Here is a 24,135-nt window from a genome sequence, read left to right as displayed (position 1 = left end):
TATGTGTATTAGAACATAAGTATTTGAGTTAATTTTATTCTTTCATTTTTGTATGAGACAGTTAATGTTTTTATACTTCCAAATTTGGCCCTAATTTAGAATCCATATAAAACTAAATCCAATATGAATAAATAATTGATATAATCAACTTTATAGCTAATACAAATTGTATTAATATGTTAGCTTATATATAACATGATATATGAGAAATTAGTCTATACTCTCATTTCTATTGCTTCCTCTCTCAGGGAATGCTTTGGCCTCCTTCCAGTCAGTGGTAGGGATTTACACAACTTCAGTGTAAGAAACAGCAGATATTCTGTGAGCCATATTCATGTAACTCAGTCAGAATTCGTGCTTTCAGCTGCTGTCATTTTGTACACCACAGGAAACTTCTATGGCACTCCCAAGCCTCCAGCAGAGCCTAGTCCTTTCCAGCCAGATCCAGTTGATCAGGTCCTCTTTGACAATGAGTTTGACACAGAATCTCAAAGAAAACGAACTACGTCTGTCAGCAAGATGGAAAGGATGGACAGCTCTCTCCCTGAAGAAGAAGAAGATGAGGACAAAGATGCTGTTAATGGCAGTGGAAACACGGGTTTGTAAACAGATTAACAACTTCTGATTTTTTTTTGATTGACTTTGACCTTTAATTGAAATAGTAAAATTTTTATTGAAATATTTATAGAGCAGGTGATAGGATTCTATTTTCTGTGAAATCTGTGTGTGGAACAATGTATTATCTATGGATCATCTTGTAAGTGAATCTGAGTTTTCTTAACTGTGATAAATCGGCAGTAACTATCATTAATGATATGTCATTACCTTGCTGTCTGGAATACTTGTGATGCTGGGATATGGGAATCTTACCTGCATAATTCCTGTTTCTCAGGAGTAAAACAAAATTGGTTTTCTAACAGCTTTTAACCCGAAGCACATAGACTTTGGAGGTGTGCCATAAGAAATTATCTGAAAAGTTAGGCAGCAATATTTTAAATTTAAATTCAGGATCCACTCAAAGATAATTTGCAAATAAGATTCATATCTTTTTCTTGGCTTCCATATGTCTTACTGAATGAAAATAAAACTGTAAAGGATAAAGAATCTGCCCTAAGTATCCCTGAATAATTTTGTAATTTTCCAGGAGATTGTTAAACTTACTGAGAGTAGAACTAAGAAGTCAGAGGCTCACAAAAGACTTCTGTTAGTGTTATTTATTATAAACATTCTGTTTGGAACACTCGTGTGTAAACTCTAAAGGCTAGAATTTTTTCTGTTTTTTTTTTTCCATTTCTGTATTCACTTCAAGAGGAGGAAATAAATGCTGATCATGTCCCTAGATTTGCAACTCATCTAGTAATCCTGAAGCATCTTCATCTTTCTTTCATCACCTATTAAAATTTTCTTTGTATATAGTTTTTTACATTATATGATCATTGTTTATTTCCCTCTCCAGATGGTGAGTTCTGTGTATTTTTCTACCTTCACAATACATATGCTTAATGTTAAATGAATTAGCCAATACATTTAGACGTGAAGACTGAAGTTGTGTTTTAAAAGGCTTAGTCACTGAATTGCATGGAAAAAGTATTACAGATTATTTAGTTGATGTTGCTTTTGTCTGGCATACTTTTTTCCCCAAGTATAACTCACTTCCAGATTGATTTCTACATTGGATACCTTTAAATTTTTATTACATATTCTGCGAGAAAATAAACCAGTAATTTCATCTATATGCTCATTCAACAAATAGTTATTGAACATCTGCCAGGCTACTAATCTCTAGGCATTTGTTCTAAATCCCAGGAATAAAGGAGTGAACAAAACAGAACAAAGCTCCTGTTCTCATGGACTTTACTTTCTGATGAGAGAATAATAACTGGATAAAAAACATGTATAGTGTGTCTGATGACGCTAAACAAGGCATGCAAGGAGGTAGAAAGAAAATAGAGGTAGTCAACTTGCAGTTTTGGATACAGTGACAGAGAAGACTTAAAACAAATGAGTAAACTCCAAGTATCTGGGAGAAGAGCATTTCTTCTGTGTGTGTTGGAGACAGTGGAATTTATAATCAGCTTCAGAGGCAAGCATCTCACTTGGCTTTCTGCTGCTAATAATATAATATCACAGCCTAAGCAATCTAAAAAGAAAAGAGGTTTGTTTGGACTTGTGGGTCAGAAGCGCTGAGGTTAAAAGGCCTTATCTGGGATGACCTTCTTGCTTACAGAATCTCAGAGTGATGCAGGGCACGTAGACAGATAGGGGGAACTCATATGTGTGTCGAGAAGAGCATTTCTAACAGATTCAACTGTAAATCCAAATATCTGAAATGGTAGTATGACGAATATTAGACAGCAGCGAAGAAGCCAGCGTGTTTGGTCATGGTGTGGGCAATGTTTTGTATGCGATTGGAGCAGAGTAATGAAAGGAAAAAGAATGTGGTAGTGACTGGTCACTGTTTCAGAGATCAATCTATAACCTGTTCTCTCCGTGAAATAAGCAACGAGGTCATCGTAAGATACAGGATAATAAAATAAAAGTAGTTCAGTAGTCCTCCGTCAGCTGCACCTTAACTTTCTTCAGTTTCTATTACACAAAATGAAAAGTGGTCTGAAAATATTACTATATATTAAGATATTTTGGGATAGCAAGAGAGAAATACATTTGCATAACGTCTAGAACAGGATATTGTTATTATAACTGTTATATTTTAGTTAGTGCTGTTAATCTCTCAGTAACTAGCAAGATTAATAAATTGTATGAGTAGATTTATCCTAGGAATGACTAGAGCTGATGTAGGTATGGGTTGATGCCTCATGATATCAGAGGCTTTCCTCCAAATTATCTAGATTAGAGATGTTGCTTGTACAAAGTGTGAAAATGATATAATGTAAATTTATTAAGTTCTAAGAATGTGTTTTAAGTATATTACTTGTAGACTCCCTAGACAATAATCAAGTTTTAGTCTACCTACCTATGTTACAGAGTTTGGGACTCTAAAAGGATTTTAATATATTTAATATACTTAACTTTTAAAAATAAAATATTACTTAAATACCCATGTTAAAAGTATATGAATCTGCTTAGTATAGCTGTCAAAAACATGGTATGCTAGATGCAAATTCTGGCTGTGCTGTTTAATGAGTTGTGAACTGACTAATTTAGCCTCTTTTTGGTTTGGTTTCCTCAATGCATAAAAAGATAATAATAATACTAATTGGGTTGCTATGAAGTCTATGAGTTAATATATGTTAAAGGCTTAAAATAGAACTTGCCTTGTAAAAGGTCTGTGTAAGTACAGTGCTGCTATTAAGATTCTTACCGAATTGATTCTGGTGGAGTTTTTGCTGCTTTTGCAGACTAGCATCACAGGAGTGGAGCTTACTTTATTCAGAAAATGAGAAAAACTTAAGTATGTTTATTTCAAAATTAATGCAAGAGTATATACATATTAGATAAGACAATTTGTAGTGTATAATTCTAATGATATATGTATTGATATATGCACTTGGCATTTTGTTTAAAAAAAGTTAACTTTACCATTTATACTCTTCCGTTTCCAACAATTACAGAAACCAGAGAGATGCATTCTGAGTCATCTGACTGCTGGATGAAGACTGTTCCAAGTTATAACCAAACAAATAGCTCCATGGACTTTAGAAATTATATGATGAGAGATGAGAATCTAGAGCCACTGCCCAAAAACTGGGAGATGGCCTACACCGACACAGGAATGATCTATTTCATTGAGTAAGCACATGTCTGTGTTTCTTCCAGCATGCTTGTCACTATGATGGTAAACTGGAATTTTCTTAAACCTTAATTTGATTACTCATTCCAATATCTGAAAGCTTTCACTTTTTTATTTTAAAATATTTTCCATTTAAGCTGATTGTTTAGTTATTTCCCTGAATAACATCTCCCCCCTCACCTCCTCCTCTTCAACTTGTATTAAGTAATATTTGGCCTTTAGAATTTGTATGTGTCTAGGGCAGAGGTCAACCTCAAGTGTAATTCCTCAGGTTCTGTCCAGTTTGTTTTTGAGACAGGGTCTCTCATTGGCTTGGATATTATCTATTAATGCTGTTCCTGCTGACCACATCCCCAGTGCTGAGAGGACAAGGTACCCTACTATGTAGCTTCTGGAGATCGAACTCATGTCCTCACTTTACCAACTAAGCTGTGTCTCCATCCTTGGTCTCTGGTGAAGGTTTAAAAGTAGCTGATGAAAAATGGAAGGAATAAAGGCTGTTTTGCTTCACTTAAAAAAAAAAAGAAAAAGAAAAAATTTTAGGTAGATTGCCCAATGCAGTGAGATAGGTGTGGTAGTCCACAACGTTAGTCCCAGTCTTGAGAGGCAGAGACTGAAGGATTTATGTGAGTCTGAGGAATCTTTGTCTACATGGCAATTTCAAGGCCAACCTGGGCTGCATAGTGAAACCCCGTCTCAAGTCATCCATTAAACAAATGATCGTCATGGGAAGGGCCATACCATTATCTGAAGGTGTTTTCAGCCCTAAAGTTTGGAGTTGGTGTATTGAAATAATGTATTTAAGTAATTCAGTAGATAATATCACTGATCCTTAAAGTCATTGGTATAATAGAAGTACAAATAGGAAACTTTAACTGGAAGAGTATTAATATAATATTCATAATAATATTCATAGAGGTACTGAATACCACATAATTAGATCAGCCTAAAATTGAATATTGTTTGCTCCAGAGAATGTTATGCAAATAATTCATTCAAAGTTCATTATGAAGAATTTTTATATTCCTATGCACCTGTAAGTCTAATCTTTAAAGCAGTTTGTTCAGGGGTAGAATATTAATGTAGTAGAGTTACCAAATTTAATAATTAAATAACAGTGGATATACTGAGGTCTGGGTACTTACCCAAAGAATCTCAATATCTCTTTCTCTCTCTCTCTCTCTCCCTCTCTCTCTCTCTCTCTCTCTCTCTCTCTCTGTGTGTGTGTGTGTCTCCTCTACCATCCCTTTCTCCTTCCCTCTCTTCCTCCATTCCTCTCTCCCAAATATTTTATCATTAGTTAAGGATAGGGACTTCAGTCTGTTTATCAAGACAGTATCACAGATGAGCATTTTGTTCTACCAAGTCAGGGTCTAGTGCTTAAAAGACAGACTTTGAGGACACAGTCTTTTTACCACATGTAGTGCATTCTCATTCCTGCAAATATTAGTGTCAAGGTGTTCACAAAACAGCACAACTACATATACGCTTTTGGACAATTGAAGGAATTTTTTTAAAATATTTATTTATTTATTTATTATGTATACAATATTCTGTCAGTGTGTATGCCTGAAGGCTAGAAGAGAGCACCAGACCTCATTACAGATGGTTATCAGCGACTATGTGGTTGCTGGGAATTGAACTCAGGACCTTTGGAAGAGCAGGCAGTGCTCTTAACCGCTGAGCCATCTCTCCAGCCCCATTTGAAGGAATTTTTAAGTACATTGTATAACTAGACCATAAAATCTAAGGGAATTATGTCTTTATAGTTAAATATGTCAAAGACCTAACACAGTAAGAATTGAAACTAGGGGTTTAGCGAGACGATGACTCAGTGGTTAAGAGTGCTTACTGCACGTTCTTTATATGTCCCGTTTGCTAGTCTGCTGTCTGATGTGTAACAGCAATGATTTTTCCCCATTCTGTAGGATGTATTTTCTCTATGGTGATTATTTTTTGCTGTGTAAAAGATTCTTAATCTTATGTAATTAAAATTGTTCTTGAGATTATTTCCGGTACAATGGAACCTTGTTCAAAAAAAAATCCTTGTTTATGCCTATATCTTATATTCTTTTTCTTATTTTTTTTTTTTGATTTTTCGAGACAGGGTTTCTCCGTAGCTTTTGGTTCCTGTCCTGGAACTAGCTCTTGTAGACCAGGCTGGCCTCGAACTCACAGAGATCCGCCTGCCTCTGCCCCCCGAGTGCTGGGATTAAAGGCGTGCGCCACCACCGCCCGGCTTTTTCTTATATTTTTATCTACAGGTTTCAGTGTTTGAGAACTGTCTTTTATCCATTTCCAATTGCTTTTGTGATGATATATTATTATGAAAAATCCCTTATGTTCAAACAGTCTAGAAGACTTAATAATATACCTTGAAGTCACTTAAGACTTAAGAATGCTGTCTTTTTTATCTCAGTCTGTGCATTTAACCTGTCTTTAATAGAACAAAATAACAACCAACCTGAGTTGCTTTGGATTTTCCATATAATCAATTTTTACAACTTAAACTAATAATTAAATTATATAGTCTTCCATGTCCCTGACCTGGAACTCAGTGTGTGTGTGTGTGTGTGTGTGTGTGTGTGTGTGTGTGTGTGCTTGATATGGAAGTCATCTGTTGAAAACAAGAATAGTTTGAAAACAATCTCATGAAGGAAATATCCGTCCTAAGTGCTGGAAGCAGCATGCAGATACTGTCCGATGCATTTTCTCATTTGTTATCTGCGTTAGTTAGAGCCAGTAAAGTTTCAACGCTTTGTGAACTCTGTTCATGATTCTTTTAAAAAATTAATCCACATTTATTCCCTATGTAACTTACACTTTCTTTGCTACTCAGTAATTGCATAGCAAAAAGACATTTCTTAGTGCAGACCCCGCTCCCAAACACACAAGAACAAACAGATTCACAAGACAGCTTTCAGGCAGGCAAAGATACAGACACACCACAGACGAATTAGATGAGAGAGCAGAAGACTCAGGGAAAGAGAGTTAAAATTTTCAAATCTGCTTGCTTTGGGTAAACCAGTCCCAAGAGGATGTGCTTTTTACTTTTTTTCCTTAGCGAGACACTAATAATTTTTTGATACTCTGAGATTATTACTAATGTGTTTAGTCGGCACAGATTTTTATGCAAGCTGATATAATCTTTGATTTTTCTGCATGAGGAAATCCATTTTGCCAAGTGTTGTACATAGCAGAGACATGAACAAATATCTGTTTACACCAGGTAGGAAGTCGACAACAGACTGCAGGTATGATACCACCTGGTCCAACTTAGTGCGTCAGTGAACTGATTGATATTGCTTGAAGGAGTCCTGATTAAAGCTTCCTCAAAAGTGCAGCCTTCACCATCTCTCCCACGGCCATCCCTTCCCCTCTGTAACAGACTGTATTCTCCGAATCCTCAGTAAATCCTTCCTCATTAGACAGGACAGTCAGAAAGTTAGGTAGTAAATAGGGCTTATATGAAACTTTTATGTATTTTATGTGAAAAATGAATGCCATACAAAGCAGTATTTTTCTCTTAACCACTACTTCTACATTTATATCCATTTAGAATATACATATTTATATATAATTATGTGTGTATATTAAGAAAGTGAAAATTTATACTAACACCTCAAAAAAAAATTTTTAGAACATGTACAGAGGACATAAGTTCAGTTCCTGCTCCCCATCTCAGGCAGCTCACATCCACTTGTGATTCTAGTCTTGGGAGTTTAATGCCCTTTGGGCTCCTTCGGTGCCAGGCAGGAATGTGATGAGTGTGGAATTACACAGGTACACATTTGTACACATAAAATAAAATAAAAAATAAACGCATTTAACAAGTATTGAAACTAAACTACTACATGAAAATATGGGAGAAATTCTATGACATTAGATTTAACGAAGACTTTCTGATATGACCACAAAAACAGCAGAAAACAAAGGAGGCTATAGACTTAAACACTTATCCACGAGGCAGTCAGGGAGTACAAAGACGACCCATGCAATAGGAGAAATTTTTCCAAACCATGTTTTGACTGAAGAGTTTGTGAATCCCAAAACAGGTGAATATTTAGTGATAGGGCAACAGTTCTTTTTCTGTAGCTGATGTGGTCGGTTTGTGTTAACTGCTGTGTTCATGTGTAGCTGTGAGAAAAGCATATTAATAATGGAGGTCCAAAAGGTTTTGCTTTTACATCTTAGGAATGGCCCCTGTGAGTACTGTTTGTACCTTAGGGAATATTGGGTAAAATCTTAGCAGATTACCTATATTTTCTAGTTTAGCAATAACGTTTGCATTGGTATACTCAAAGTCAGGCCTTTCTCAAGTAGAAATTTTGAGTTCGGTTTAGGAATATATTTTCTACAACTTCCCCCCACCCCCAACCATTTGTGTTCTCCTAAGTTTCTGTGAATTGTGATCTCTTTCATTTTACTATATTTGATTCTACAGGTTTTATTTTAGGGACATTCTCTCTGTCAGGATGTATGACACAGACTTTCTAAAATACTCTTATGCTTTCCTAAAAAAATTATTTAGTATACACTCAGAAAGTGTCTCTGCTATGGTCTGCCAACTGTATCATACCCAAGCGGAGGTGCAGAGTATTGCAAACGCTGGTGGTGGTGGTGGGGGGGGGGGGATTAGAAAGAACACAGGAGATAGCATCTGTTTTGTAACAGTTCTTTTCCTTTCTGAAAGTGGACCGGGAAAGAAAACTTCTTTTTATCATTATGCTCATAGGACTTCAGTAATAACTGACATTATGTTTTATTTCTACCTTTTTATGAAATGTTATCTTTTTAGTGTGTGTGCGCATGCAAGTACATGTATGTAAGTGCAAGTATACTATACATGTGTGTTGTCGCATACATAGAAGACTGAGGGCAATTTCAGGTATAATCCTCAGGAACATATCCACCTCTTAAGACAGGTCTCTCACTGGAACATGGTGGTTGACAATTAGGCTAGGCTAATCAGCCAGTGGGCCCCCAAACCCATCTGTCTCTGCCTCCCCAATGCTGGGATTACAAGTATGTGTCACCACCCCTGGCATTTTTACATGAGGTTTGAAGATTGAACTTGGGTCCTCATGTTGGCAAGGCGGTCACTTTACTGACTGCTATTTCCCTACCCCTGTTTCAGGGACTTTGAACATTGCTTGTTTTTTCTGCACTTTAATAGTTTCAGCATTATTGCCTTGCATGGTGACTTGGCCTGAAGCTGACTAAATGTGGCCTATAATGAAATTAAACACATTGTTCTCTGGGACCATTTTTGTTCTGTTTTACAAAAAGGAGCAATGACATAATCTTTCTGTTTTATTCTACCTTTTTTGTTTGTTTGTTTCAGGTGATCCATGTTAGTGAAAATACAGTTTTATAGAGTGGTGTTTAACCAGAGCCATGACTTTTCAGTGATATGTTACAGAAACAGCCACTTTAAATCTTGTAAAATTTATCTTATTTTAAAGACCCTCTATAAGGACAGAAGCTCTGTTTGTTTTCAGTCCCCATGAAATCACAGATACTCAAAAACAAAACAAAAAAAAATGTTGCATTACTTTTTTAACAAAAGTAATTCCTGCAGCAAGGAAACGTGATTTTTAGTTCAGCTTTTCTAACTAGCAATACACAGTTATGTGGCTATGTACCCACCGTTTGAAATGGTTTTGACTGTTTAAGTAAATTTATCATTATCAAAATGGCATTTGATCCCTTCTCTAAGTTCTTCATTCTCAAATTTGTGCCTCTGGCATTACCTTTCTGTTCTGGCGATTTCTAAGCAATGGATTGGGAACAGTTGGATTATTGAGTCTGTGGTATACAAATGGAGCCTGTAGGAGGTAAATGCTCTAATAGCATAGTCTTTCTAGTTGAGTCTTTGCTTTTTCAATACTTTCCTCCCTCTTTATTTTACTATTTCTAATTGAGATCTTTATTCCACAGTCATAATACCAAGACAACCACCTGGTTGGATCCTCGTCTCTGCAAGAAAGCCAAAGCCCCCGAAGACTGTGAAGATGGAGGTAGAGATTCAGAAGCCTTTTATACTAGGCTTATTCTCTTAATCCTTCCTTACTTTTCTTGCTTAGATAATGAGTTTTCCAATACCCTAAGCAAAAATAGTAATATTCATAAGCAGTTGATTGTAATCTTAATTACCTGGTGGTAGTAATTATGTTATATAAGCTTATAAGAATTTTTCACGTTCTTTAAAAAGAAAAAATGTCTCTGCTGCTTTTTTAATGTATGTCCTAAAGTTGAAGTTTTAAAATTATATTCAGTAAATTAGGTAGAGCTTCATTATGTCTAATGCAGAGCATAGGCCATGTATCTAAAGACTTCCTGTAAGATATAGTAATCCAGACAGTTGTAGGACAAATACGATCAGTGTAAGAAAACAGATCATTGTAGCCAAAAGAAAAGTTTGCTACAAAATAGAAATAGTGGGATATATCTCTAGTCACTTGATTTACAATTAATTTGCCAAGAATCAATTTTCTGAGAAGAAAGTATCTTCAACAAATGTTACTGGAACAAGTTGGCATTTTGTGTATAAGGCCCTGGTTTCCACTGCTAGTATTACAGAATATATAAATAAAACAGAGCTTACTGAAAAGCAAACTTCACCTATATCTCATTTCTTACACAAAAATTAATTTTTAATAAATAAAATAATAAGATAAATAAAAAACCTAGTCATAAAGCTAAACCATAAAACTTTTAGAAGAAAATATAGAATGTATTCATAAAGTGAAGATTGGTAGTTTCTATACAAACTACAAAAAGACTAGAAGAAATTGTTGTTTTGCACTTAATTTTAAATTTTTAAATGTTCATTAAAAGACATCACTAAGAAAATAAATCAGGCCAAGCCTGGTATCACAGTTTTATAATTCTAGCTACTTATGAAGCTGGGGCAGAAGGATTTCAGATTTAAGACCAATCTCGACAACTTAGTGTCTAAAAATTTGAAAATGTATTTAAAGGAGCTAGTGCTATAAGTCAGTGGTAGAGCTCTTATGGAACCGTGGTAAAGGGAGATAAGAAAATTAATAGATCAAGTCTCAGATTTTGCAGTGTCTAACAGAGCAATTCTGGTAAAGATCTATAAAGAACTGTTTGAGGATTTTAAAAAAGGTTTCTGTGAATGAGTGGTTTCTTTTTTTTCTTGAATGTCTTGTGTACCACTTGCGTCCATTGCCTATTCAGGCCAGAAAAGGGGAGCCGATATCGCTGGGACTAGAGTTAGAGAAGGTCACCATGTAGGTCCTGGAAACTGAACCAGCGTCCTTTGCAAGAGCAGCAAATGCTCTTGACAGCTGAGCCACTGTTCCATCTCCTATAAAATTTATAACTCAATGATTTTAAAAATGGACACCATATTTAAATAATCATTTACCAAAGAAGGCACACAAATGATCAAAATATACATGAAAAAGTTGCTGAAAACAGTTTGAGTGGTTAACACACTGGAATGACTGCAAGAATAAAAAAGATAACTAGAGAAACAGTAGCTCTTCCTTATTGATGTACAGAATGTAAATGGTACAGCCATTTTGAAAACCATTTTGCCAGTTTCTTAAAGGTTAAATTTGTCCACCATATGATTTTCCAATTCTGTTTCTCTGTATCTACCCAGGAAGAATGAAAAGTGTTTATGTGTATATGTGTGTGTGCATACTCAAAAGCTTATAGGTAAGAATTTATAGTTAACACTATCAATAAATACACCTAAAGTGGAAACAACTATTTGCATAATGAGTATGTAAAATGTAATATAACTCTACATTTAACTAATATTTAGCAATTAAACTAAATAATATATATTTATATATGAAATGCAATTATACTGTCCGAAGTAAAAAAAGATAAGATGCAAAAGACCAGACTGTACTATTCTCTATATAAGAAAGTAATGAAATCTAAGGAAACAGAAAAGGTTAGGAGTTGTCTCAGGAAGAAGATGGGAATAGAGATTATTTGTGAATTTCCTAAAAGTGATAGAAATACTGAGTTAGTGACTATAAAAATGAATAAGGTAGTAAAAAAATCATTGTAATTTTGTCAATTGTCAATTTCCAATTGACATCTGCTTTCAAGGAAAATTTTTTTTTTCTCTAGTGGAGTCTGACTTGGCATATTAATCTATACCCAGCAGTAGATGGCCAACACAAAGCACAACTCAATGGTATTTGTGTAGATATTTTGTCTTATATTGCTTGTTTGGGCATTTTTTGGTCATTATTGGTCTTTTGATTATGTAATGGTTTCTAATTTTATGTTTTTATGAATTTTCTTTTTGAATGTTAGTGTCTTTGTGTTTCTTATAGTTTTTTCCTTTTATAGAAAATTGAATTTTTTTCTCATGTAGTATATCCTGTTTACAGTCCCCCCTTTTATTTCTATCAGTACATCCCTTTTCTCCAGATCCTTCCACCTCTCTGTTTCTCATTAGAAAACAAACAGGTTTCTAAAGGATAATAACAAAATTAATTAAAATAAAATGTAATAAAATAAAACTAACACATTAAAATTAGTCAAAAGCAAACAGAAGGAAAGGAACCCAGAGAAGACACAAGAAGCAGAAGCTCTTGTTTGTACACCCACGAATCCCATAAAAACACTTCATCCCCTTTGGCTCTTACATTCTTCTGTCCCCAACCTGTCTCGAAATTTCTCCGTAGCTTTTGGTACTGTCCTGGAACTAGCTCTTGTAGACCCGGCTGGCCTCTAACTCACAGAGATCCGCCTACCTCTGCCTCCGAGTGCTGGGATTAAAGGCGTGCGCCACCACCGCCAGGCTTTTCTTATGTTTTCTTTGGTGTGTTTACATCTTTAGGTTGGAATTTTTCTTCTATCACTTTCTGTAGGGCTGAAATTATAGATAAAGACTGCTAAATTTGGTTTTTCATGAAATGTCTTTATTTTCTTCATCTATTGTGAGTGAATGTTTTGCTGAGTATAGTTGTTGAGCCTGGCATCTCTGGCCTCAGAGTCTGTAGAACATCTGTCCAGGCTCTTTTAGCTTCCATTGAGAAGTCGGGTGTTAATCTAATAGGTCTGCCTTTATATATTACTTGGTCTTTCCCTCTTGCAGCTTTTAATATTCTTTCTTTGTTCTGTACACTTAGTGTTTTATTATTAAGTGTAGAGGGGAATTTCTTTTCTGCTCTAATCTATTTGGTGTTCTATATGCTTCCTGTGCCTTGGTAGACATTTCCTTCTTTAGGTTAGGGAAATTTACTTCTATGATTTTGTTGAAAATATTTCCTGGCTTTCTTCATTTTCCTCTATTCCTGTTATTCTTTGCTTTGGTCTTTTTATAGTGTCCCAGATTTCCTGGATGCTTTGTGCCAGGAGTTTTTTTAGATTTAACTTTTTATTTGACTGAGATGTTCATTTCTTCTACTACGTCTTTAATGCTTAAGATTCTTTCTTCCATCGTATTCTGTGGTGAGACTTGCTTCTGAAGTTCATGTTTGAGTTCCTAAATCTTTCATTCTACAATTACCTCAGTTTGAGTTTCCTATGTTGGCTCTGTTCCCACTTCCTTTTAATGTTTGTATTTTTATAGATTTCCTTAAAGGATTTATTCATTTCCTCTTAAGGTTCTCAGTCATATTTATAAAGGCTATCATATTGTCTTTGTCTTGTGCTTCAGCTATATTACAATGCTTGGGGCCTACTGTGCTAGAGTTACTGGGCTCTAGTGGAGATACATTGTCCTGACTGTTACTGATTTTGTTTTTATCTGACATTTGGGCACCCAGGTTTGGGAAGGTAATTCCCAATCCTGATAATATCATCTTGTCTTTGTCAGTTGAATGTTTGTTCCTTGGTTCTTAGGAGAATGTGATGACTATTTTATTGCCTGGTAGGGAATTATTTTGGCATCCAGATAGGTGTGGCTACTAGGGGTTCTGGGTAATTTGTCTTTCTAGATGTCGTGAGCTGATACTTAGGAATAGGGATAAACTATGAGGCAAGGGGATGAGGGACCCCACAATAGCTTGTAACTATTTCCAGGGAATTCAACACCCTCTTCTGGATTCTGTAGGCACCAGCTTACACACACAAACGATAAAATATTAATTAATTAGAGAGAAAACAGGGGAGAAGGCTGGGCTTGGTGGCACATGCTTATAATTCCAGCACTTGGGAGGTGGAAGGCAAAGGAGAAGGCAGGTGAGATGAATGGAAATAATTCTGTTCCCTCCTGTTGTTTGAGTTCCAAGAATCAATCTCAGGTGGTCAGGCTTGGTGGTAGGCACCCTTGCTCAGCCCCTGTATTTTCTTTATAAATTTTTTTTGTATTTTATCTTCTTTGTCTATAAGGCTTTCATAGTAAGTCCTTTGTGATGTTGAAGTAAGCCATTGTATAGATAAACTACAACATGTAATACTTTAAAAACTGACTTTTCAGATTGGGCATATTCATTAGTCTTTGTCTAGCTTGTTGATTTGTTGTCTTTCTTACTCCCTAATTCAATTTCTGCTCAATTCTCTGTATTTTCTGTTTGGTGAGAGGTTTTTATTCCTCTCACTCTATTGACTGACCCACTTAATCTTTAGTATTTTGCCCTTCTTTGTGAACTAGATTTCTGTGTTTCCTATTGCTTTTGAACCTATTTTTAGTTGTCTCATTGGCATGTCAAATGCACATATTTAAAGTAAATTTGACATCTTTGGCTTCTTTATTTCATAGACTCCATTTTTCTTGCACATTAGGCCAGGGCTAGCAGTTTTTACCTCTTCTTGTGCCCTAGGAAGCTCTCGTTTCTTGGAGGTTGGTTGTTTTTGTTTTCATTTTCTTTTGTTATTTTTTTTTTATTTTGTCAATGTATTTGTCAAAATTATCAATGTATTGAAAACCTGAAAAAAATTTCCTGTAAACACATATATGTGTGCCAGTGAGGTTTTAGAAATAATGTGTTGCTTTGTAGCCTAGGCATGTTTCAGACCTCAGTAGCCACTGTGCCACTCCCCTGTACTCTAGGATTAAAGGCTTTTGTTTATAACCTCCTCTCTTCTACTCTTCTGACGCATCCTAACACCAGTAGTCTCCAAGATGTTAGCACACTGAAACTTGTTTTCATAGCATTCTTGAAAGTAAAAATATTTATATAAAATAAACTTCACTATTTTGAGTACCATTTTGTTAATGGCACTCTTACTCATTCCATTATCGAAATTGTCACATACATTATCTAGAACATGTCGACCATGACACCATTCCAGGTCACTGAAGTCTTGCAGTTTATTTCTGCCCATTTGAACTTGTGATATGTAGCTTTTAAAGCAACCCACACACAATGGAATGTTGCTTTAAGAGAGTTAAGCAGAAGTACTGCTGATTGAAGATAATACAAACATCTGTGCCCAAGCTAATAATACAATAAGTAAATAGAAGTTGAGCTGGCATTCTCAGATACCTCATATGAGGTGTTTTCAGGGGTATTAAAGTACTCACAATTATGTGGTCTTCTTGTTTTTAAACATCTGGTTTTACATATGCTTTATTAAATACACATTAAATATGTGTGTACTGGACCAAAGCAAGATCAAAAACCAATTGGACAAACTCCAAACTCTGAATTTGCATGTCTGATGTCAAAATGTTCTTCAGATCTCCAACGCCATTCAGGTTTGTTGACTGTAACATACTTATTCTCTTGGGCTGGTTCCACTCCCTGTTAGCAGCTCTCATGGGCAGGTATCCCATGACTCTGGCATCTCTAACATCTTGGGTTCTCCAGTGCAATTCAGGATTCAACTTCACAGCTTCACGTAATGGCCTCTCTACTAGGCCTCCATTCAACGACACCATGATACATGCCTGGCCTCCATGGCTTCATTCCTTAACTCTTAAACCAGAACCTCATGGCCGAAGCTGCTAAGTTCTGCTGCTTGCTGGGGCTGGAAGATGGTCCCTTAGTTCAAATAATTTTCACCAGCTTTCTGTCTTTTACTGCCTAAGCTTGGTTGTCCTGAAATTTGCTCTGTAGACCAGACTGGCCTGAAACTCAGAGATCCACCAGCCTTTGCCTTCTGAGTAAAGAAATGGAAGACCTGCCCCACCACACTGACTCTGAGCTCTTCTTTAGTTCCTTTTCACAAGTTGGAAATTTAACTGGGTGGGATCTTGCTATGAGGCCACCACTTCCTGTATTCCATTTCTTAATTCATTTATTTCCTTGAACACAAGATTTAGCTCCATTCCATTTACTAGTGCTCTTTTTCTCCTCAAAATGTACATTTTGTAATTTACTCCACTCAGCTTGCTCCTTTTCATTGTAAGTCATTATAAGCAGGGACACTAGCGACCACACAACAGAGTCTAGACTAGGCTGTTCTGAGATCTCTTCCATCAGCAGGATTAGTCTAAAACTCCTCACTTAAGCCCCAGGCAGACTCTTTGGACAGGGGCAAAAGGCAGCTACTTTTTGTCGCAAGATCTCTAGGCAACATGCTAAAATTCTTCTCTGTGACCTCAAGACAGGTTTCAAACAAGGCCAACGCACTCTAACAAAGCCATACCTTCTAATGGTGCCACTCCCCTATTAAATTATGGGGCCAGTACATTCAGACTGCCACAGAGGGGGAAAGTTCCCAGACTAGAGGAGGCAGGGAGAGAAGCTGTGATGTCTTTTAGATTAATTTGATGACTCTCACAAACAGTATGTTTTTTTTTAATTCTGTAATGTTCTGTAGAAGGAGATAAAGAGTTGTCTTCATCTACTAGTTTAGAGTCACAATAAAACTAAATACAAACTAGAGACATGAGGTCAGATGTGGACTAGCCAGTGAGTATGGAGTCCTGCATCTATATGGATGCTCTCTGTTTTACTTCTGTAGGAAGCAGCATTAAGCACCTGTACTCTCTCCCCTGAGGCAGGCAAGGTAGAGGACAGACTAGAATGTTTCTCAACAAGCAGGTGCATCTGAAACAGGAGTTCCTAGAGTCTCGGCCGTATTGAGTGTATTCTGTAAAGCTCACTACTCAGGAAAGATACTTTTTACTTTGTGGAAGGAACTGAGGGGCTCAAAGAAATAGAAAATGTTTCTTTCATGCTTCTCTATGGAATTTGAGAAATTCAGACTATTTCTTTGCACAGTATAATTATTTATAGTGTCCTCTTTTACTCTCAAAAGTAGACATATGGGTCACCCAATGGCTCAGCAGGTAAAGATGACTTGCTGCCAAGTCTGACTACTGCTTTCATTTCCCAATCCATATGGTAAAAGGAGAGAACTAGCTGCTAAAAGTTGTGCTCTAACCTCTACATGGGCACTGTGGTATGTGTTCACACAGATACACATAAACAAACAAACCAAGGAGGTTCATGAATATTCCAAGAATAGTTAAACACCTTCAGTAGAAGGGTTACAGCTAGATATGCATTCCAGTATTGCCTGCATAATCTGGTGGGGAGGTCCTGATTTTGAACCCTTGAGTCTCTATCTTTTATGCTCAGCAACTTTTACCACTTTCTCTGTGTACTTTGTCTCCCTTCACAGGAAGGAGTAGCCCTGTGATTGACTGTTTTCACTAAAGATTAGATCAGGGAGAGAGAGAGAGAGAGAGGAAGAGGGTGTATGTGTATATATATATATATGAATATATATCTTCTTGATCATGCTTTATATAGAGTATATGTTAAAAGATAATATCTTGAACGTAGGAGTGTATAATATAAGATACTGTTTGCCATCCACTGATCATTTCAGATCTTCTAGGCAAACCTCACCAATTCTAAAATGTATCCTTTCTTTCCCATTCTTCTGAAATTTGAACCCAGCTATGTCTCCACACTATCTGATGATTCAACAGATGAATATATTTATCTTCCATTCAAATAAAATAATTAGTATTTTGGCTTAAGTAATTATCTTAGAAAATACAACATCAGGATTCTGTTCTGCTCTCAACCCACCCATTTCTTATATGATGAAAGAACAATTAAGAGTAAATTTTTGCCAAAGTCATCTTATAAATATATTGAATGTTGAATCATTTTGGAGCTTAGAGAGTGATAATAGAAAATTACCAGCTGAATAGGCCTCCCTCATGAAAAAGCAGTTGTAATTCATACATTTAAATAAGAAAAAATTCATTTTGAAAGAGAGAAAAGGGAAAGGATAAATTCATGGGCATTAGAACCATCCAGCTGCGTAATATGCCAAAATTAGTTTTGCTTTTTTGAGTCAGCTGTTTTTGGGGGGAATGCTTCTGTTTCTAACAAAGGAAAAGATAGTGAGGTTAGTTAGGTCTTTCCCATTCCCCAAATATATTTCTCTTGCCTTTGACCCTAGATCTTTTATACAGTTCTTATACTATCTTTTTTACAAATTTTTCTTTTTCTTTTTTGGTTATCTCTTGTTAAGGATTCTACTTCTATTTTTAAAATTATAGTGATTGTAATAGTCTTGCATTTAGCACCCACCCCTAACCCTGCCTTTTCAACAAACTGCTTCCCTCCTCAACAGGGTTTTTCTGTGTATATCTCTGGCGGTCTTGGAGCTCATTCTGTAGACAAGGCTGGCCTCAAACTTGGAGATCCAACTGCCTCTGCCTCCCAAGAGCTGGAATTAAAGTTATGTGTCACCACTATCTGGCTCTTTTTTCCTTTTTTGAGGCAAGGTCTCACTATGTAGCTCTGGCTGGCCTGTAACTAACTCTCTGTGTAGATCAGGCTGGCTTCAGGCTAACAACGATCTACTTACATTTACCTCCCAAGTGCTTTGATTAATGGCATGTGCCACTATGCCCAGCCTAGAACTGCTTTTCTTAAAATTACCAACAACCTGATTGTCTGTCTTGATAGCTTCTGACAGCTCTTCCTCACTGCTTCACACAGCTTTATTTGTGCTGGTCATGCCCTCTGTCTTTGACCCTTTCCCATAGACCGTAATTTATCATTCCAGTTTCTACTATGTCAGTGTTTCTCAGACTGTTTATCTTTCACCTCTCTCTGTTCACAGTTTCAGCAGTCTTACCATTGCCATGGCTGTTCCCATGGTGTCTACCAAATGTCTATCTTCCTATGCTTATCTGTTAAATCTAGGTCCGTATTGCCAGAAGCTTCATAGATACCTCTATCAGGATGTGTTCAGACTACATATATGGAATGCCTTTCCTTCTTGCCTTTAACAAATGATAATCCTCTCTTTTGTTTGAGTAAAAAACTGGTTTTTCTAAGCTTTTCCCTCACTCTCCCCTTTTTGTTGCAGTTAAGTACTAAGTTCTAGTATTGTAGCTTTTAAAAACGTAACCATTTCTTAAGTGTCTACTTGTGCTGGACACAGTATTAAGGCTTTTTAAATGCTTCTTCTGTCTCCTAAGTTCTTCTAAATCTTAATTTTATATTTTTAGTTCCTGTAACAGTTTTTCATATTAGTTATTAGTAAGTACTTGATAATGTGTTGTAGTAATTAATCTTTGTTATCAAAGATTATAAAAATCGGTTGAATTTGACTTGCGTACTTCTGTGAGGATTGCTTTCAGAAAGGTTATCTGCAGAGGGAAGATCTCCTAGAATATGGATAGCATCATCTATTGGGTAGGAATCCGAGACTGAATAAAAAGGAGAAAGTGAGCTGAACCTCTGGTTCCTGACTGTCACATTCCTGCTCCATGCCTTCCCCACGATCATGGCCTATGCCCTTAAATTGTGAGCCTAAACAAACTCTTCCTTCCGTAAGTTGCTTCATTAGGTATTTTGTCACAGCAACAAGGTATTACACGTTCATCATTTTTATGCCAGGAGAACTAGAAACTGAGGAAATCACCGTGGCCTCCTCTCCCACTCTCTTCTCCTCTGATCTCTATAGTAATTTCGATCCTACCCCTCTGACTTCCTTATCTCTAACATGCCCCTTCTCCTCGCTCCTACTACCAGTGCCTTACTTCCAGCCTTCATAATTTATTGCCTAGTCTATTCATGGTTTTATTTGCTTTTATATCACTCCATTCTGTCTGTTTCTTCCTGTTACTGATGGCCGATAATCTCATACAAATATAAATTTAATCATGTCATAGTCCTGCTTAATCACTCTTATTATAATCAAAATAAAGATCACAAGCCTGGATGGTGGCTAAGTTGGTGGGAATTCGTGTTGTGCAATAAAGATGACCTGAACATGAATTTCTAACATCCATATACAAGACAGGCATAGCTATGTGTCCCTGTCACCCTGTCCTTGTAGGTCAGAGACTGATGGATCCCTGGGTGCTCCCTGGCTAACATGCCTACTTGAAATGATGAGCTTTATTCAGTGAGAGACCTTGTCTCAAAAGCTAAGGTAAAAGGCCAGTGAGATAGCTTAGCTATCTCGTCTGACCACTTGAGTTCAATTCCCATCACCCACATGGTAGATGGATAGAACCATTTCCTGAAAGTTGTCTTTTGACCATCACACATATTCCTTAGCATGTGTGTACATGGCACACACTCATGTACACATACCACACACACACACACCCCCCACACACACACACAAATAAATGCGATTGAAAAATAAGGGGGGGGCATAGAGAAAAATACCTAATGTCCTTTGTCCTCCACACTCATATGAACAATGCATGTAATTTCTTACTATGGCACACTTGGATTCTTGTAATTGGCACTTACAAGACTCATCTATCTCTCTTTGCATATAACTTTTCCTCTGTTCTGCCAAATTATCTGTGATTAACAAAAAGACAAGGCATTTTTTGGTCTACATTTTATTTTATTTAGCAAAGGAAATATTAAGTTAAAATGTACTACAAAGATATATAAATTAGACCTAAGAATAAGATACATCTTGCGCTTATTTCTATGTGAAGGTGATCTGGCATTAGATTCCCAGGAACTAGAGCTACAGGCAGTAGAGAGCTAAGAATGAATGGATCTGAAGTTCTTAACCTGAGTTACTTAACCTCTCAGCCCCTTCAGCACCCTAATAACTATTAATTTTATGTCTTGTGTTCAGATAACATTTTTACTTTAATGTTATTTTTTCATAAGTTAGCTTTTGTGTGTGTGTGTGTGTGTGTGTGTGTGTGTGTGTGTGTGTGCTTTTTTGTTTGTTTGTTTAAGACAGGCTTCTACTAGATAGCTTCCCCTGGCCTAGAACTCACTATGTAGATCAGGGTGGCCAGAAACTTCAGAAATCCACTTGATTCTGCCTCCTGAGTGCTGGAATTAAAGGCTTGCATCACCACACCCAGCAAAGGTCAACTTTTGTTCTAGTATCCTAATTACCTGCTGAGATAAAGTGGCTATTGAAAAAGCGACTCAAACTAAAACTGTTTTGTTCTCTGAGACGTGACCCTCAGCTTTCTAAATCTCAAGCATTAATTTAATAAAGTAAATTCACTCACTGATTAATTTTGTTCTTTATTTACAGAGCTTCCTTATGGCTGGGAGAAAATAGAGGACCCTCAGTATGGAACATACTATGTTGAGTAAGTTTGTTATTTGAGTTAATAGTTTCCAGAATGTTTTCTTTTTCTGTATAGCCCTGGGGAATACTAAATATGACACCTTATGTTTTTATGACCTGATTTTGTGGTTATTTTAACTAGAAGAAAAGAACCACTTTCTGTGCTGACTTTGAGGTTTCTAGAAGTTAGCTTTGAGTTTCTCAACACAGAACATAAAAGGGGAGGCCAGAGTGGAGGCATATGCCTGTACTCCCAATACTTGAGAGGTGAGGATACAGAGTACTTGAGTTAGCAACACTAGCAATATAGAAAGACCCATTTCTAAGGAAAGAAGAGGAAGGAAGGAGGAACAAGGAGAAGGGTATGACGGGGAAGATTGTAAAAGAAGTAGGAAAATTGTGTGGAGAACTAATGGTTGCTGCATTCTTTAAAGAGGAAGGCAGTACATGGACACTGGGTGACTGAACTCCTGTGGTCTCTTCCATCACTACCAGTGTGTACTTCCAAAAGGCATTAAGGTCATTGTAACATAATAATCTAAAATTTAGAGGTATATAATTAAAGGTGTGTTCTCTTTTAAAGTGTCTAGAGACTGTAGTCTTCTTTCAAGGAGTGAAGCCTGCTTCTAATGCAGCTGTGTAAACAGTTAGGAACAACCACACTGTTGCTGTTAGTGACCACTTTCACTTCTGAGCTTTCCTTCCTTTTATCAGATTGCTTCATTGTTCAGACTACTAAAATTACCTTCTTTCTGGGGGCTACAGAGAGGATTTTAACTTTAGGTGCTGATGCCAGAAACCTCAATATTACCTGGAAATTTAAAGGCATAGAGGTCCTCTGTTTTCTCCTAGCCATAAGGAAGCTCTATAAATAAAGAAAAGAATTAATCAGTGAGTGAATTTATCTTATTAAACTAATGCTTGAGAGTTAGAAAACTGAAGGCTTATTTTTCAGAGAACAAACACAGTTTAAGTTTGAGTGACTTCTTCATTAGCCAAGTGTATCTCAGCAGGTAATTAGGATACAGCTGACATTAGCTGCCTTATTTGCAAAATCAAAATGATACTATTACTAGGAAAAATAGGATGTTAAAGAATATTCTAATTTTGCTGGGTGCTGTTAGATCCCAGCAGATCTCTGTGAGTTTGACACCAGTCTGGTCTACAAAGCAAGTTCCAGGACAACCAGGTTGTTACATAGAGAAACCCTAACTCAGAAAAAAAAAATTTCTATTTTATGATTAATTTTCAATACTAGTTGTTATAAATCAATGCCATTTCCTGGTAGTTATCCCTAAAGTAAGTATCTTTGACTCCCACTGTGGTCTTTAGTATGTAGGTTCTTCCTGCATCTCTGTGGTCAGAGAGATGCTTGAAATGACTTCTTAAAAGCAAGTGTGTATCCCGAGGAAGCAACTTAGTCTTCACTAGGTGTGTAACTTGCCATATCCAATGTTTTGCGTCCTTTGACAAGCTTTACTAATTTTCCTTCTATTGTGTTATCTAATATATTGCTGATAATGATGTAATGTGATATGCAAAGTACTCATCGGCTCTTTTGATATTTTTATTTTCCCTAAGGCATGAGTAGTTGAAGAAAGAAACGATGTCTTTTTATTAGTGTTTTTCAAGTCAAAGGCAGATTTGGAGGCCAACTGAAAGGGGTTTATGCAATGTTTTTTCCCCTTGTACTTAGCCTGTTTAAATTATTCTTGCATCAAATATTATTTGCCAGTGATGCTGCTGAACATTTTTGAGATAATGACTCTCGTTATTACTCATTCCAAGTGAATGTGAATACATGATGAAGAGGTGAAAGTCATTTGTGTGTTATAAAATCTTTAACTGAATGGTCTGGTTCCTCTGAAGCTAAGACCCAATAGTGAAGCAGCCTTAGGGCAAGTACACTCCAAGTACTCGTGGAGGTGTGTAAAACACCTGAGATAGAAGGAACATCAACACCGCGATTATATTCGATCGACTCAGAACAAGCTCGTTTACAGAAGATAATTTATTAGATTAAGAAGAACAGTCTGTACTCAAGATGTACATTATAGAATGTGGCTTGAGTCCCAGATTAACTGGGTCTGAGTTTCAGCTCTAGTAGTCTGCAGCGAGCTGACTGGTGAGATGAAGAGCTGTTACTTGAATGGCTATTCTTTGGCTCTCTTAGTTATCAGACCAGATGGCACCGTGATTGCTTTTGGCAGGAATCTTGCAGTAGTAACACTAACTTTATGGCAGTTTTTCAGGGTTTTTTTTTTTTGTGTGTGTGTGTGTTGTTATTGTTATAGTTACTTTAAAAGATGAGATTCTGAAATGGATCTTTTTTTTTTAAAGTTCTAAAATTTAATAGCAGGTCTTCTATAGAAATACTTAATTTTGAAAATGGGGGAGGGGTTTGCCACAACATGCTTAAGTGGTTACATGGGAGATCATTCTTTCCTTCCACGATGTCATTCCTAGGAATCAGTGGCAAGTATCAATAGTCTCTTCTCACACTTAGGAAGTTCTTTGCTTAGAGGGTGTCCTTACTCCATGGCTAGACAAATAAATCTATTCATCTTAATAAGTGCTTATAAATAACAAAGTGAACAACCCTTCACCAGCTGCAGCACTTGGGAGAACAGGCCATTTGCCTGGGCAGCATAGTACAGTTGACCCTGTAGACGGGGTGAAGGAGAGACAGCTCTGAGGGCATGAGATGGACATGGCTAGTGCCACCTCCCTCATCTGCAGAGTGATGGTGGGAGTGAGGAGAGGTGCCCTCCCCCACAACCCTTACCACCTGTGGTAGGCAAGGAAGCTGAACCTGCCACTTACCAGGTATATACTCAAGAAAGTGGGTCCTGCATCTCTCCTGGGCAGCACAGCAGAGCTGACCCTATTGACAGGGGTCCAGATGAACAGGCCCAAGAACATGAAGTGGGAGTCTGGCTCTGTCCCTCAGCATGGACAGA

At 36.8% G+C, this 24,135-nt stretch overlaps 1 protein-coding gene across 4 annotated transcripts in view; it reads left to right on the top strand.

Annotated features, from left to right (window-relative positions):
• Magi3 (membrane associated guanylate kinase, WW and PDZ domain containing 3) overlaps positions 1-24,135 on the top strand; it is a 229,959-nt gene that overhangs the window by 115,865 nt on the left and 89,959 nt on the right. For all 4 annotated transcript variants that reach the window (XM_041637915.1, XM_041637914.1, XM_041637912.1 and 1 more), the window contains exons 4-7: positions 389-598; positions 3,573-3,750; positions 9,692-9,771; positions 21,140-21,197. In XM_041637915.1, coding sequence (XP_041493849.1) covers positions 389-598; positions 3,573-3,750; positions 9,692-9,771; positions 21,140-21,197 — 526 coding nt within the window. The remainder of the gene's footprint in view (positions 1-388; positions 599-3,572; positions 3,751-9,691; positions 9,772-21,139; positions 21,198-24,135) is intronic.

The sequence above is a fragment of the Microtus oregoni genome, unplaced genomic scaffold (assembly GCF_018167655.1).
Source record: "Microtus oregoni isolate MIOR12 unplaced genomic scaffold, Mior012 000054F_ref0000373, whole genome shotgun sequence".
NCBI classification, from domain to species: domain Eukaryota; kingdom Metazoa; phylum Chordata; class Mammalia; order Rodentia; family Cricetidae; genus Microtus; species Microtus oregoni.
Note: the sequence above shows the minus strand (reverse complement) of the source record. Positions and strands in the feature narration are given on the sequence as shown.